General features: G+C 51.4%; 1 protein-coding gene across 3 annotated transcripts in view; it reads left to right on the top strand.

Moving 5' to 3' along the window:
• EPN2 (epsin 2) overlaps positions 1–12,954 on the top strand; it is an 85,734-nt gene that overhangs the window by 37,924 nt on the left and 34,856 nt on the right. For 2 of the 3 annotated variants that reach the window (XM_080680388.1, XM_080680387.1), the window contains one exon: positions 2,428–3,198. In XM_080680388.1, the coding sequence (XP_080536514.1) occupies positions 2,604–3,198 (595 nt within the window). In that variant the 5' untranslated portion in view covers positions 2,428–2,603. Of the gene's footprint in view, positions 1–2,427; positions 3,199–5,014; positions 5,186–12,954 lie in introns of all 3 variants that reach the window. The other variant, XM_080680386.1, reaches the window with a different exon arrangement.

Raw genomic sequence — 12,954 nt, 5'->3', positions numbered from 1 at the left:
TTTCAGGGACTGCTAACAGATATCTCTGCAGGTGGAGCCTGTGAGGGCCGCCCCTGCCTTGGTCTGCAGCCCATTTCTCTTCCCAGTCTGCATCTGTCAGCAGGAGCACCCTGACCCTTGCTCACAGGAACTCTGGCCTCTTCCTAGTCTTTCTGGGAGGACACCAGGTCCAGCTGTTCTGGTCCACCCCCCAAGGTGGCAGGACTAGAGAAGGGCAGCAGAGCCCAGTGTACCACGTCTCCCTCAGGAAATTGTGGTGTTTTGTGTGTGTGTTTTTTTCATTATATTGTCAACCATTTGGGGCCTTTTTACCAGGATGGTTTGCTATCATGCTTAACTGAAGCTGCTTTCATACCTGGAAAAAGGTGATCCCAGCTCCACCTGCTTCTCCTTGAGAAGTGGGACAGTCTGACCTGCTGCGTGCCAGATGGAATAACAAAGTAAGTGCCATGTTCCTGGCACATCGCACAGCCCGGGATATTAAGTACCTCCAAACGTTACTGCTGATTTTGATGAGTGTGCTTCAATCTGGGAGATGCTTATTCAAAATCAGAGTCTTTTTTTCTTTTCGAGGCCCACCCCATCTCTGCCAGCACTGACTGTTGCTGTGAATGAAAACAATTAAAATCAAGTGTGCAGGTCACTGTGAGAGTTTCCATGCCTGGTCCTTTGACAGGCCTGAGCGGATTCGGGAGAGCTGCCAGGTAGTGGAGAGGCAGAATATCCCTGCCTTCAGCTGGAGCTCTGTTCTGTGGAGTCAGAATTCTTGTCATATTGGAGAGGCCGCATTGGCCAGAGCAGATGTACTGATGTCACCAGGATGAAATTTTATGAGCTGTCTTTCTTATTGGTATGGCAGCATGTGATGAGTGATCGCTGATTGCATATCCTATGGCTTTCCCCCACCGAATACCTTTTGCTGACTTATTCTTTCTACTGCCCATTGCCTGTCTGGGGCTTTTGATAAAGGTGGGAGTCATGCATTATTTGTCTGGCAGAAGCCTCGTAGCAGCTTGATAGAGAGTAAGGGCACGAGGAGGGGAGAAGGGAGGAGGGCTAGCCTGGTGGTGGCCTTAGTCAGCTCAGGCTTCAAGTTCCTTATCTGTAAAGGGGAAGAATAATCTTTATCCAGAAGGTTTTCATGAGCATTAAGTGAGACAGCCTGGCCCAAGAGGCGCAGCAGGCATAGGTTGGGGAAGTGGCAGTGGGTGGTTGGGGACGGGGCAGTGGGTGGTGGGCAGCTTTGTATCCAGACTCCAGCTGTACTGCTCTGTCTTTGGCAGTCCCTGGAGTCTCCGGGACTTTTCCTCACTTTATAAATGAGGAGTAACCTATGTCACTACTTCCTGTTTATCCCCTCAGGTCTCTTCAGCTTTGAAGACCATATTGAGGGTAATTTCTGGCAAAAGTCCTTCCCGTGCCTGCCTTTGCGGCCCCAACAGCCAGCTGAGGTGGTGGTTCTGGCTTTGCATCTTCAGATCCCCTCTGCTCCATCCCCTGGCAGACTGTGGCCTTCCTGAGGAAAGGGACATTGTTTTCAGTCTGTTTCATAAACTTATTCAACAGGGTTTATATGATGTCAGGCTCAGTACTAGGTGCTGGGTATTCATCGATTAAAAGACTAATGGGTCACCAAACTTGTGGACCAGCGCCCATTGTCAGGGACATGGGTCTCACTCTAGCTCAGTAAATGTTTCTTTTCTGGAGAGGGAATGACATGTTTGTGGCATAAGGCTGGGCGAGCCAGTTAATGCATAACCCTGAGCCTCAGTTTTCTCCTCTGGAAATGAGGGGGTTGGGCTAGAACCAGATTATTTCTGAGCTGTATTATATAGCTCGGGCCAGATGCTGGAGACTCGAAAGTCCAGCTATGCTCTAGAAGAGTAGTTGGGAACCTTTATAAAAAGTCAGGAGAAATGGGTTGCTCATGGAGAAATCCCCGGGCAGTTTTAAGCATGTGGACCAAAGCCAAATGTTAAAGGTGTAGATAGGCATTTTGGGGTTAAGATATACTGAGATGAGAGGCTTTCTTATTCCCAAAGATAATTTAAAACAAGTCAGGACCAACCTTCCCCAACATGGCTTCTGTAGTTGGCTTTTGCCGTGCAATGAAAAGACAACCCATAGAAGAGCCGTTTCAATGGAAGCCTTTTGAAAATAGAAAATAGTCATAATGTTTACTTCTTTCCTTCCAAAGGCTTAAACTTTAATTTAAATTTTACTCAATATTAACCTGTCATACTGATCTTTTAGTTTTGAAAGAAAGATGAAATCTCTTCCATCCTGGGGAGACTGGAGTATGTCCAATTTTGCCCCCCCCTTCCCCCACATGCCCCAATACCTGCTGTTCACAGAAGTGTCTGCACCGAAGCCGCCTGCTGTCTGAGGCGCTCATGCACAGTGAGTGTTTTTTCTTTCTTTCTCTAGGTCATGGCTTCCAGCTTCTCAGAGCTGAGTCTCCAACAGAGGAAAAAGAAATGACTGTCGGGGGCCTTGCTCCAGATCTGTTACGAGACTGAAGCTTCCCAGGGTGCGAGCTTGCTCAGGACAGGAGAGTTTCTCTCTTTGAAGGGCTTTTTGCATTTGTTACAAAGAAAATAAAGATGACGACTTCGTCAATCAGACGGCAGATGAAAAACATTGTGAACAATTACTCAGAAGCAGAAATAAAAGTGCGGGAAGCCACCTCCAATGACCCCTGGGGCCCGTCCAGCTCCCTGATGACTGAGATCGCGGACCTGACCTACAACGTGGTGGCCTTCTCGGAGATCATGAGCATGGTGTGGAAGCGGCTCAATGACCACGGCAAGAACTGGCGGCACGTGTACAAGGCCCTGACGCTCCTGGACTACCTCATCAAGACGGGCTCTGAGCGGGTGGCCCAGCAGTGCCGAGAGAACATCTTTGCCATCCAGACCCTGAAGGACTTCCAGTACATTGACCGCGATGGCAAGGACCAGGGCATCAATGTGCGTGAGAAGTCGAAGCAGCTGGTGGCCCTCCTCAAGGACGAGGAGCGGCTGAAGGCTGAGAGGGTCCAGGCCCTCAAAACCAAAGAGCGCATGGCCCAGGTTGCCACCGGTATGAGCAGCAACCAGATCACCTTTGGTCGCGGCTCCAGCCAGCCCAACCTCTCTACCACCTACTCGGAGCAGGAGTATGGCAAGGCTGGGGGATCACCAGCCTCCTATCATGGCTGTGAGTAGTGGAAATGCGCCTCACCCTTTGCCAGTAGCACTGGGCAACAGGTGGGAGGTGCCCTTAGGCTGAGTGAGATGGTGCATCATTTCAGCTTCTGGCCTCCTAGACAACAGTATTCCTTCGTCTGGATTGAGTTACTGTTACAAAGGTGCTTTCAGCCTGTGACTGCTTTGGCTCCAGTGTCTCAAAAGCCTCTGCTTCTGAGTCTGCTTCTGTGCATCTAGGCAGGACTGCCTTCGGGAGAAGGGGAGGAGGCAGGCCTCCTGTGTCCTCCTGGGGAGGGCTGCAGTGAAGGGCTGCCTCCTGCACACACAGTGGGGAGTTGACTGTATTTGGTAGCTGGGAGGAAACAGGTGCTTTTTCTGGATAATCTTGTTTCTTTAATCTCATATTATTGTTTTTCTAATGATTGGGCTAGAGGTCTCCTGACCGGCTCAGTGTACTTTCTGCTTTGGCATCACAGGGCACGAGATGGTATGTCTCTGTGTCACTGAAACGGAGAAAGCAAGGCCTCTGCAGGTGTTCCTGTGGGCAAGGGCTCCTTTTCCCACCTGCAGACGAGAGTTCGTGGTGGTTTGTTGGCATGGCTGGGTCTGTGCTGGGGGGGGCTGCTGTTTCCTCATTTTGAATGTCAGATCACCCTTGGCCCAATGTTCAGAAGAAGTGGCAGGGATCAGAAGTGGAATTCAGGCCTGATGGAGGCTGACCTCTGTGAACAGCATGGCATCCTGGCTGCTCACTGAAAGTGGTCCCGGGAATCGCTCCTCGGCCTTCACAGTGCGGTGTAGAGACAGGTGGCCCAGTGGCCTGCGGGGTGGGCTGCAGTGGGGGATGCAAAAATAAAAGTATAGGTCCCCATACTCTTTCTTTCTGGAATCAGTAACGCTTAGGTCAGCATAACAAAAACTTTTTTTAAAGGAAGTTGTTTGTAGTTGACAAACCTGCCAACCCTTCCTTAATCAGTGGTCTGCTAACATTTCTTGCTTTTGCAGGTTTCAATTTGACATTGCACAGCCACCAGTAGCATTTTGAGACATGTGTCAGATAAGAAATTTGCATAGTAAAGTCAAACTCCCTGCCTCTAGAAATTGTAAATTATTGCCAAGCTGGGAGAGGTTAGCGTTTTCTTGTCCCGTCAGTTCCTCACTTAGTTTGAACTCTGCTTAAGCAAAGGTGTGACCTTCATGAAAGCCTGCATCTTGGAAAAAATATAACCTGCATCTCCAGAGTCCAGGCTAGGGTGCCCAGAAAATAAAGATTGCCCTTTAAGAGTGAAGTTGTTTGTTTCTCTCAAGTTACCTCTCTCCATCCTCCAGAAAGGCCTCCTATGGGTTGAATTGGTCTCCAGGCCCCTTGGCTTCCTCTTGGGAAGTGGCTGTAGTTGTGCTGTGTGGCCACCGGGAGCTGCTCCTCTCTCTACCTGCCCTTTGCAGTCATTGTTCTCAAGAAGCCAGAGGCTACAAAGCGAGGGGCTAGAATAGTGCTGTTTCGTCAGTAGTTTGTAGGATGCTCCAGTGGCAGGGGATGTCATGGAAGGTGCAGGTGGGTGCCTGGGCGGGGCCTCTCATCAAAGGTCCTGCCGGCCTTACACTGGGCTGCCTGCTGCTGCCATGTCTCAGCTCCACGGTTTCTGGTTCCCTCAGACCTTGAGCTTGAGCAGCATGTGCAGGGTCAGAATGTGGTGGGTCAGCAGGTTGTTCACTGCCTCTGAGAACGCCAGGCAAGCATTGGCCTCCGCTGGAACCTCTGCCACTCCGTCTCCCTCTAATGGCCTGTCTTTTTCTGTGTGTGTATGTATGTCCCTGCCCAACAGCGCCCGAGACCTCGCTGTGCCCCCAGCACCGCACGGGGGTCCCGCTGGGTCAGAGCGAGGAGCTGCAGCCGCTGAGCCAGCATCACCCCTTCCTGTCGCACCTGGGCCTGGCCTCCCACCCAAATGGTGACTGGTCCCAGCCCTGCCTCACTTGTGACCGCGCAGGCCGAGGTGGGATGGCAGTTTGCTTTTTCCTTCCTAGAAATGCTGGGCAGCTTGCTGGGGGGTGCGTGTCGTGTCAGTACAGCCAACTCTCTCCCTGTGTCCTCTGGACCTCATGGTCCAGACTCCAGAAGACCCAGGGCCCTTTCTTCCTCTCCCCCAGGAGCTCAAGTCCTGGTCATGCTCCCCTCACGCTGTCTCATGTCACTTGCTAGAAGTTCTGCCCGAGGCTTAAGAGGGGAGCTGCTCTTTGGGTCAGGCACGGGGTGGCTGTCCATGCTCTCCTGTGTCCCCATGCCCTGAAAAACCTGGAAGGGCTTTCCTGTCTGCCAGACCCAGGTGCAGTGGAGGACCAGACCTTGGCTTGTTGAGCCGGAAAGGGGTGGTTTAAGTCTCCCAATGCGGCAAACCCGAGGACCTCGGAGGATGGTCGTTGGAAGCCATCGTCCTTGATGCAGTGATACGTGCCTTGCTGAGGACAAAATGGGATTGTTCTGCTTCTCAATTAACTGCTGTTCTTCCTAAAATTCCCATTACAGTGGTAAACAGAGAGTTAGCTGTACTGTCAATTCTAGGTCACAGTGTTTGAAGATACCTAATTCAGTGGGTAATTAAAAATGGGGCTTCTCTTTTGACTAATTAATAATGTATCCTGGTCAGAGACTACAACTGTTGCAGGTTAAATCGAAAACGGATTTCACTGTTGCCTACAGGAAAATGTTCTCAATCTACCTACCTTTGGTCCCCAGTGGGGCCCTGCCAAAGAGAAGAAAGCTTTATTAGAAGGGTGCCAACAAAGAGCCTTTGTGAGACTCCCAGTAAGGTGTGGCCAGCCTGTATTCAGGCTGGAAACAGGGACTGTTTATTCCTGCCTCATTAATACTGCAGGGTTTTGGATGTGGGCATTAGTGTGATCACTGTATTTCGCTCTGGGACATTTTCCTTTGTGCCCCCCCTCTTCCTCAAACAGTTTATAGAGGACTTTGTAAGGAGGGTCAGCTTTGCACGGTGTTCCCAAGGAGCTCCCAGTGTGCTGAGCTACAGGTCTGCCTCCCACCAGACCTTCAGGGCTGCTCCCAGCAGGCCCCATGCTCCCAGAACTCCAGGATCTCCCTTGTTGTGTTTTCCAGGTTCTACCCTTTTAGTAACTGGCAGGGCCTATGGTGGGTCTCAGTGGTTAGCTTTGTATTCACTGGCCCTCCAGCTCTTCTGTTGGCAGGCTGCCTCTCCTGGGACCTGGCATTAAAATCAGGTGACACGCCCCTTCTACTTCCTCCCACTCTGCCAGGACCAGACACCCTGCTCCACCAGGCCCTCTGCCCCTCTGCCCCTTTGCCCTGCAGTTCCTTCCACATGGGGGCCTCCCCGCATATCTGGCAAAGTGCTCAGGGCATGCTGCCCAGGTGGATTTCTCTTCTTCAGCTCTGGTAGGAATTAAGGATAAAAATGAGTTTTATTTATTTTTTTGAGTATTTCTCCCACCCTAGATGAGTTTTGGGCAAACAAGTGTTACATGGTGTCATGTGTCATGCTTCACCATGTGTGCATTCCTCTCTACACTTCACACGCTCCAGGATGGGGCTGCGGGGGCAGGGCCCTGTCCCGTGACTCCTGTCTCTTCTTTTTCAGCACCTAGCAAAGTGTTGAATGGAAGGTAAATGCTAACATATGCATTTTGGCAGACTTGCTTTGGACATACTTGCTTGGAACCCAGCAGTGGAGAAGTCAGACTGACCCAGGATTTCATGGGCGGGCTCATGAAATGTAGGCTGGGATTCAGGGGGACATTTGTGAGAGGCACACTTGGGACTCAGATCCCTCAGGGGAGGCCCAGTAGACACGGTGCAGACTCAGGGCGGGGGCAGGGAAGGCAGTTGTGAGAAGACCCCTTTGTGTTCGCATCCACAGTAATCATGGCCGTTTGAGGCGAGCTTCCTTTTCCTACCATACCCATGTACCCTCCCTGTGCGTCCTCCCTCCCCTCCTCCTGCAGACATCTATAGGCCTCATCTCAGAAACCTCTCCAGTGCTGTCCTTCATCTCTAGCTCCATGTCCTCAGTTCCCTGCCAGCTTTCTGGTTGGCTTCTTCCCCATTCTTATCTGCCCTCCCACTTTGTATTATACATCAGATTCTGATCTCTGGTCGCAGGAAGCTCCTCTGGATCCCAGAGGGCCCAGCTCAGAGCTTTTGGCATGGCGGACAATTCCCTCTCTGGTGGTCCTTGGTTGCCCCCTGCCAGCTTGAGTCTGCTGAGATCTGCCTTGGTGCATCACTCTGGGTGAAGCCTGCCCCAGCTGCACTCTAGCTCCCATGTTTCCTTGTTCATTCAGCAGATATGTATTCAGTTCCCACTGTGTGCCAGGCCCTGTGCTAAGCACCAAGCAGGGGTCCTGCCACTACTAGTGGGAAGAGAGACAACATAAGACATTATTCAGCATGTTACATGATGAGTGCTTTGTAAAACAGCAAAAACCCAAAACAGCCCAGCCTTGGCTGAAGAATAGGGAGGGTGGTCTGGAGTGTTAAGGAGGGTGTCAACAAGCCTCTTTGAGAAAGTGATGCTGGAGCAAGGCTTGAAGTAAGAGGAGGAATGAGCTGTTGAATATCTGGAAAAGCACTCCAGGCAGATGGCAGGAGCTGCAGTGCAAACGCCCTGAGGTGGGAGTCTGCTCAGGGTGTTTGTGGAGCAGGAAGGGGAACAGGAAATGGCCAGTGTGGCTGGAGCTGGTGAGGGAGAGGAGTAGGTGAGGTCAGGGTGGGAATACAGCAGAGGGCGGGCCTGGAGAAGGGGTAGGTCCACTTCTCACACTGACTCAGGCAGGGAGCAGTTCTTTCCATCCCTAATCCATCTCAGACTGGTCCTTTTGTATCAGTGTTTCGTTTGTAGCAATGTCAGGTTGCTATAAAAGTATTAAGTTCTTTCTCTGCCTGTCCATATGCTGTCCTGTGCCATATGCTAACTAGACTGGTGGTGGGCTTTTGGATCATTACAAACCCTTTGGCTTTTACTCAGTGAGCTAGGGAGACACGGGTGGGTTTGGAAACAAGGAGGGACTTGATCCCGTTTAGGGATGTGAAGGCTCAGGAGGACCATCCAGCTATGTATGAAGCAAGGTGGGCCCAGGAAAGCCAGTCAGGAGACCACTGCCCTCATCCAGGTGGGAGACGACATGCCTAGATCTGATGGGGCTGTGGAGGTCTGGGTGTATCGTGAACAAGAGTAATAAGGCTTGCTGGAGGACTGGACCAGGTGAGAGGAGTTTGGGACAGCTCTGATGACTGTCTCCCCTGGCGAGAGGGCGCCTATGAGCAGAGCAGATGTGAGCAGAGGCGGGATTGTGTTCTGGACATGCTGATGTGCCTAGCAGGCTCGCAGGTGGAGGTGTGGAGGAGGTCTGAGAAGTCTTGGGCGAAGGGAGTATTCCAGGCTTGAAGGTGCCTTCTGCACTCTGGCCTCCCCTGCACTCACATGGTTTCATTGTTCCTGGTGAACTGGCCTCCCTCCCCATCGAGGCTGGCTCCTGGGCCCACCTGTGTCGGCTGCCTCACTTGGTCATGGGGAGTAGGCAGGACTGCTGTGTGCAGGTGAAGCTGTGGGGCCCTGAGGAGGTCTCTTGGGTTGTGAGGGGTTGGGTTTTGCTTAAGACAATCTAGACAGGGTAGCCAGCTTGTATGGAGTGAACAGCCCACTTGTCCCCCTGCCCAGGGCTCTGTCCACCCTCCCACATTCTGCAGAGCCACTCATGATGTTCAGCAGGCTGTGGGAAAATTGTAGATGTTCTTGGGGTGGCGGGAACCCATATCAAAGGCGCCACACAGGTTGGGAGAATTGTCCCTGTGAGTCAAGCTGGAAGCCTGGAATATAAAGATCGCTGCTGTCCTCTGACATGGATGCTTCAAGGTCCAGGGCTAGACCTCCCGCTCACCCCCTCTCTGGGCCTCGGTTGGCCTCCACAGAGGGAGGGCTAGTGAAAGGAGAGAAGGCCCACTTGCTGCCTCAGCTCCCTTTGTGGGGCTCTGTGTCAGTGTCCGAGCCAGGCCCGCACTTGCCTTGCTGCAGTGTGACCATGACCGTGTCCGTGTCCGTGTGGCTGGTGCCTTGGGTTTCTGGGTGTCAGCATTCCCATTCTTAGGAAAGGAGAAAACGGAAGGAAGGGGGAGAATAGAAATCCTCATTGCTCTCTGATTCCTTCAGGTGAAGGAGAACCAACCTGAGGTCCCAGAACCGAGTGGGCAGTGGCGTGCTTTGCAAGGGGTGGGTGCTGCTACCTGTGGCCAGGTCTCGCAAGCTGTCCTGATGAACCCCTGCTTGGTTGACACCTTCAGCACTCTGGCCAGTGCAGAGAAGCCGTCCGTGGTGGGGTTCAGGTCTGCTCCCAGGGGACGTCAGTGCTCCCTTCAGGCCAGCCTTTCATTTGAGCCGGGAGCCCTGCACACAGGGCGGGTCCCCTTGCACACCGTTGGCAGTGATTCACCACATTTATTTCATTTATTTGCCCTGCCTGCTTCACTCTAGAAAGCATTGCAGTTGGCAGTGTCAGAGGATTAAATAGACACCAGAAAAAAAATTGGGCAAAAGGAAAATAAGGATAAGAAAATGAGACAAGGCAAGGGTCACACATAACTGCTGGAGATTTGGCTTTGAACTTCTCAGCCACCAGTACCAAAGAGGACAGTTTCTCTTTAGTTGCTGAACAAGAGTCCAGGATCCATATGAGGTCCAGGGAGGCCAAGTGCTCCCTGTGAGGAGGAGAGGCAGGGCCTGAGCCCAGGCCCTTGTGGGAGCGCTGGGCTCTCTGTCCTGGCTGCATCCCACGGTCTGCACGCAGTCTCTCGCCGGGAGTGGAGGGATGGATGGCTCTCCCACTCCCTCATGGAGATCAGACATTCTTAAACCCGTTAAAGAGATTCTGAAAGCTGTTGTGTGCATGGTTTCTCACGTGTGTTTGAGAAGGCCCCGGTAACAGCCTGCCCTCCAGGGCTCCAGGCAAGCTGGTCTCTGCGGCACAGGACATCGGGGGTGACTGACGCCATGGCACCAGCTTTACCGGCACACTGCAGAGGAGAGCGTGTTCACACGCAAGAGAGCATTTCCGAAGCATCGGGCAGCTGAGAAAGAGTCTTATATAAGTCTGTTTTGAAAATTTGAGGATGTGGGGAAATGTTAATTGCTTTAAAACAAAAATCAAACCTAGCCAGCATGTGGCTCAAGCCTTTCTGGGCCCTGGCTGGTGTGGTTAAATGGTTAGAGCATCAGCCCATGTACTGAAGGGTCTCGGGTTCAATTCCCAATCAAGGGCATGTACCTGAGTTGCAGATTTGATCCCTGGCCCGGTCAGGGCACATGTGGGAGGCAACCGATCCATGTGTCTCTCTCATGTTATGTTTCTCTCTGTCACTCTCCCTCCTCCCCTCTCCTCCTTCCCTTCTGCTCTCTCTAAAAATCAATGGAGAGCCCTAGCTGGTTTGGTTCAGTGGATAGAGCGTTGGCCTGCGGACTGAAGGGTCCTAGATTCAATTCTAGTCAAGGGCACATGCCCGGGTTGCGGGCTCGATCCCCAGTGGGGGACGTGCAGGAGACAGCCGATCAATGATTCTCTCTCATCATTGATGTTTCTATCTTTCTCTCCCTCCCCCTTCCTCTCTGAACTCAGTAAAAATATAAATTTTTTTTTAAAAGTAGTTTTTAAATTGTTCTACAAACCGTTTGAATATGCAGTGTACACCTATTGAAATGTCATGCTTGTGTGGGGTCCATCTTGTGTGATGCTTTTTTTCTTAATTGCATGGTTGTTAAAAGCAGGAATTCTTATTTCAATGATTACTTAATGGGAACCCAGATCCCAGGGAGCCCCGATTGTCAGAGAGTATGGTATAAGATTGCAACACAACCATCAAAAGTGCTGATTAGAGTAGGGTTTCTTTTAATGTTTTTATTGATTAGAGAGAGGGATAGAGAGATAAAAATATTGATTAGAGAGAAACATCAATTGACTGCCTCCTGCATGCCCTCTACGTGGGATCAGGCCCACAACCCGGGCATGTGCCCTGACTGGAATCGAACGGGTGACCTCATGATTCATGGGTAGATGCTCAACCACTGAGCCACATCTGCAGAGCTGTTTAGGGCAGTTTTGATCATTATTAATTATACTATAGGTCCGGTGTATGAAAATTCATGCACTGAAGGGGGGTCCCTCAGCCTGGCTTGCCCCTTCTCACAGTCCAAGAGCCCTCAGGGGCGGGAGGCGACCCGGCAATCAGGGGAAGGCGATGCCCCCATTACACCTCTGCTGCTGCCACTGCCAACAGCGCAAGCCTCGGCTGGCCCTGGTTACCTGAGCTTCAGGCAGCCCTGGGTTGCTGGGCAGCCGACATCTGAGGCTTGCCTGCGCCTCAGGCCGGCCCTGGGCAGCTGGGGGGCTGAGGGGATTGGGGGACTCTGGAGGCAGGCGCCTGCCGCCCCGGCAGGGTTGAGGGGACTGGGTGCCGCCATCTTGTGGCTGTGGGCGCTGCCATCTTTGAGGGCGTGGCAGTCAATGAGCATATTCCCTCCTTATTGGCTGTGGGTGCCGCCATCTTTGTGAGGGCGTGACAATCAATTAACATATTCCCTCTGTTAGATAGGATGATTGATGTTGACTTATGCCATAGAAAATCGAAGTTATGAATATAATATACCAATTTGTCTTTAAAGTGTCCTTTGTGGTATAGGTAGGTAAACTATTTTTTAACTAATTGTCAAGAATGGGGTATGAAAAGGGAAAAGGGGAGTTTAAGTCAGGCTCTGTAACACAGCCCCACCGCTGGTATAATGTCTGATTCATGGCTGCGTAATGGCTGATTTCAAGTGGTCAGCTCTAAGGGAGCAGTTACAAAAGATGTGAATAAAAGTGAGAGGGAAGGTCTAAAGATAGAGGGATAGGTCTAAAGCATAATATGCTAATTAGACCAGATGACCTCCTGGACAAAGCCGGGGCTTTGAGGGCTAAGCTCCTTGCATGAATTTCGTGCGTCGGGCCTCTAGTAATTATGTAAAATCTCTGTACCAGGTTATTCTGTTGTCTTAGAGTACTTTTCACCGTCTGAAGTTAGCAGTTCCTGTATTTTCAGGCTTGCTGTGCTGAAACACACTGTAGGAGTGGGAGCCTTGTTTGTGCTGTGTGCAGCCTGACCCTGGAGAGGTGACATCACACACTTACTGCATGAGCAGTTGCTAAACAAACCTAATTTTGGGGGGAGGAGTGTGTTTTTATGTGATGTGCTCACCTTTGGCATGAGCATTCGTCTTTTGAAAATTTACTTTGTAGGTTCCCCTCCCCCCCGCAATATAGAAACATTATACATATCTGTAGTTTCTTGATGCTTTAAAGTTGAATTTAGCAGTGGTATGATTCATAGTTGTAGTTATTGCTTAGTAATAAATGCTGTTCCTCATTTGCCAGCTTCCTTTTTTCCCTAAGCCACTGGCTCTCAAGCTGTCTGCCCAGGAGCTGTTTAATGTCCCACCTGCCCTGAAGTCTGGGCCACAGGTCTGACCAATTGTGGGAACCTCTGGGATAGGCCCAAGAGGAGTAAAGCTGTCACTGGGGAGTAAAGCCTCTAGCGAGTGCAGTGTGTGCGCCCCTGGGCTCCAGTGGCCGATGCAGTGTGCCGCTTTGTTCTGTTGAAGTTTCCTCCTCCGTCTCCCCTCCACTGCTGATTAGTAGAGTGCCCTTTGAGTCAGGGAGCGTCAGCAGGCAACACTCCAGCTCTCAGCAGCTCGAAATGGATGTT

This window comes from Plecotus auritus, assembly GCF_963455305.1.
Source record: "Plecotus auritus genome assembly, chromosome: 7".
Classification (NCBI taxonomy): domain Eukaryota; kingdom Metazoa; phylum Chordata; class Mammalia; order Chiroptera; family Vespertilionidae; genus Plecotus; species Plecotus auritus.
Note: the sequence above shows the minus strand (reverse complement) of the source record. Positions and strands in the feature narration are given on the sequence as shown.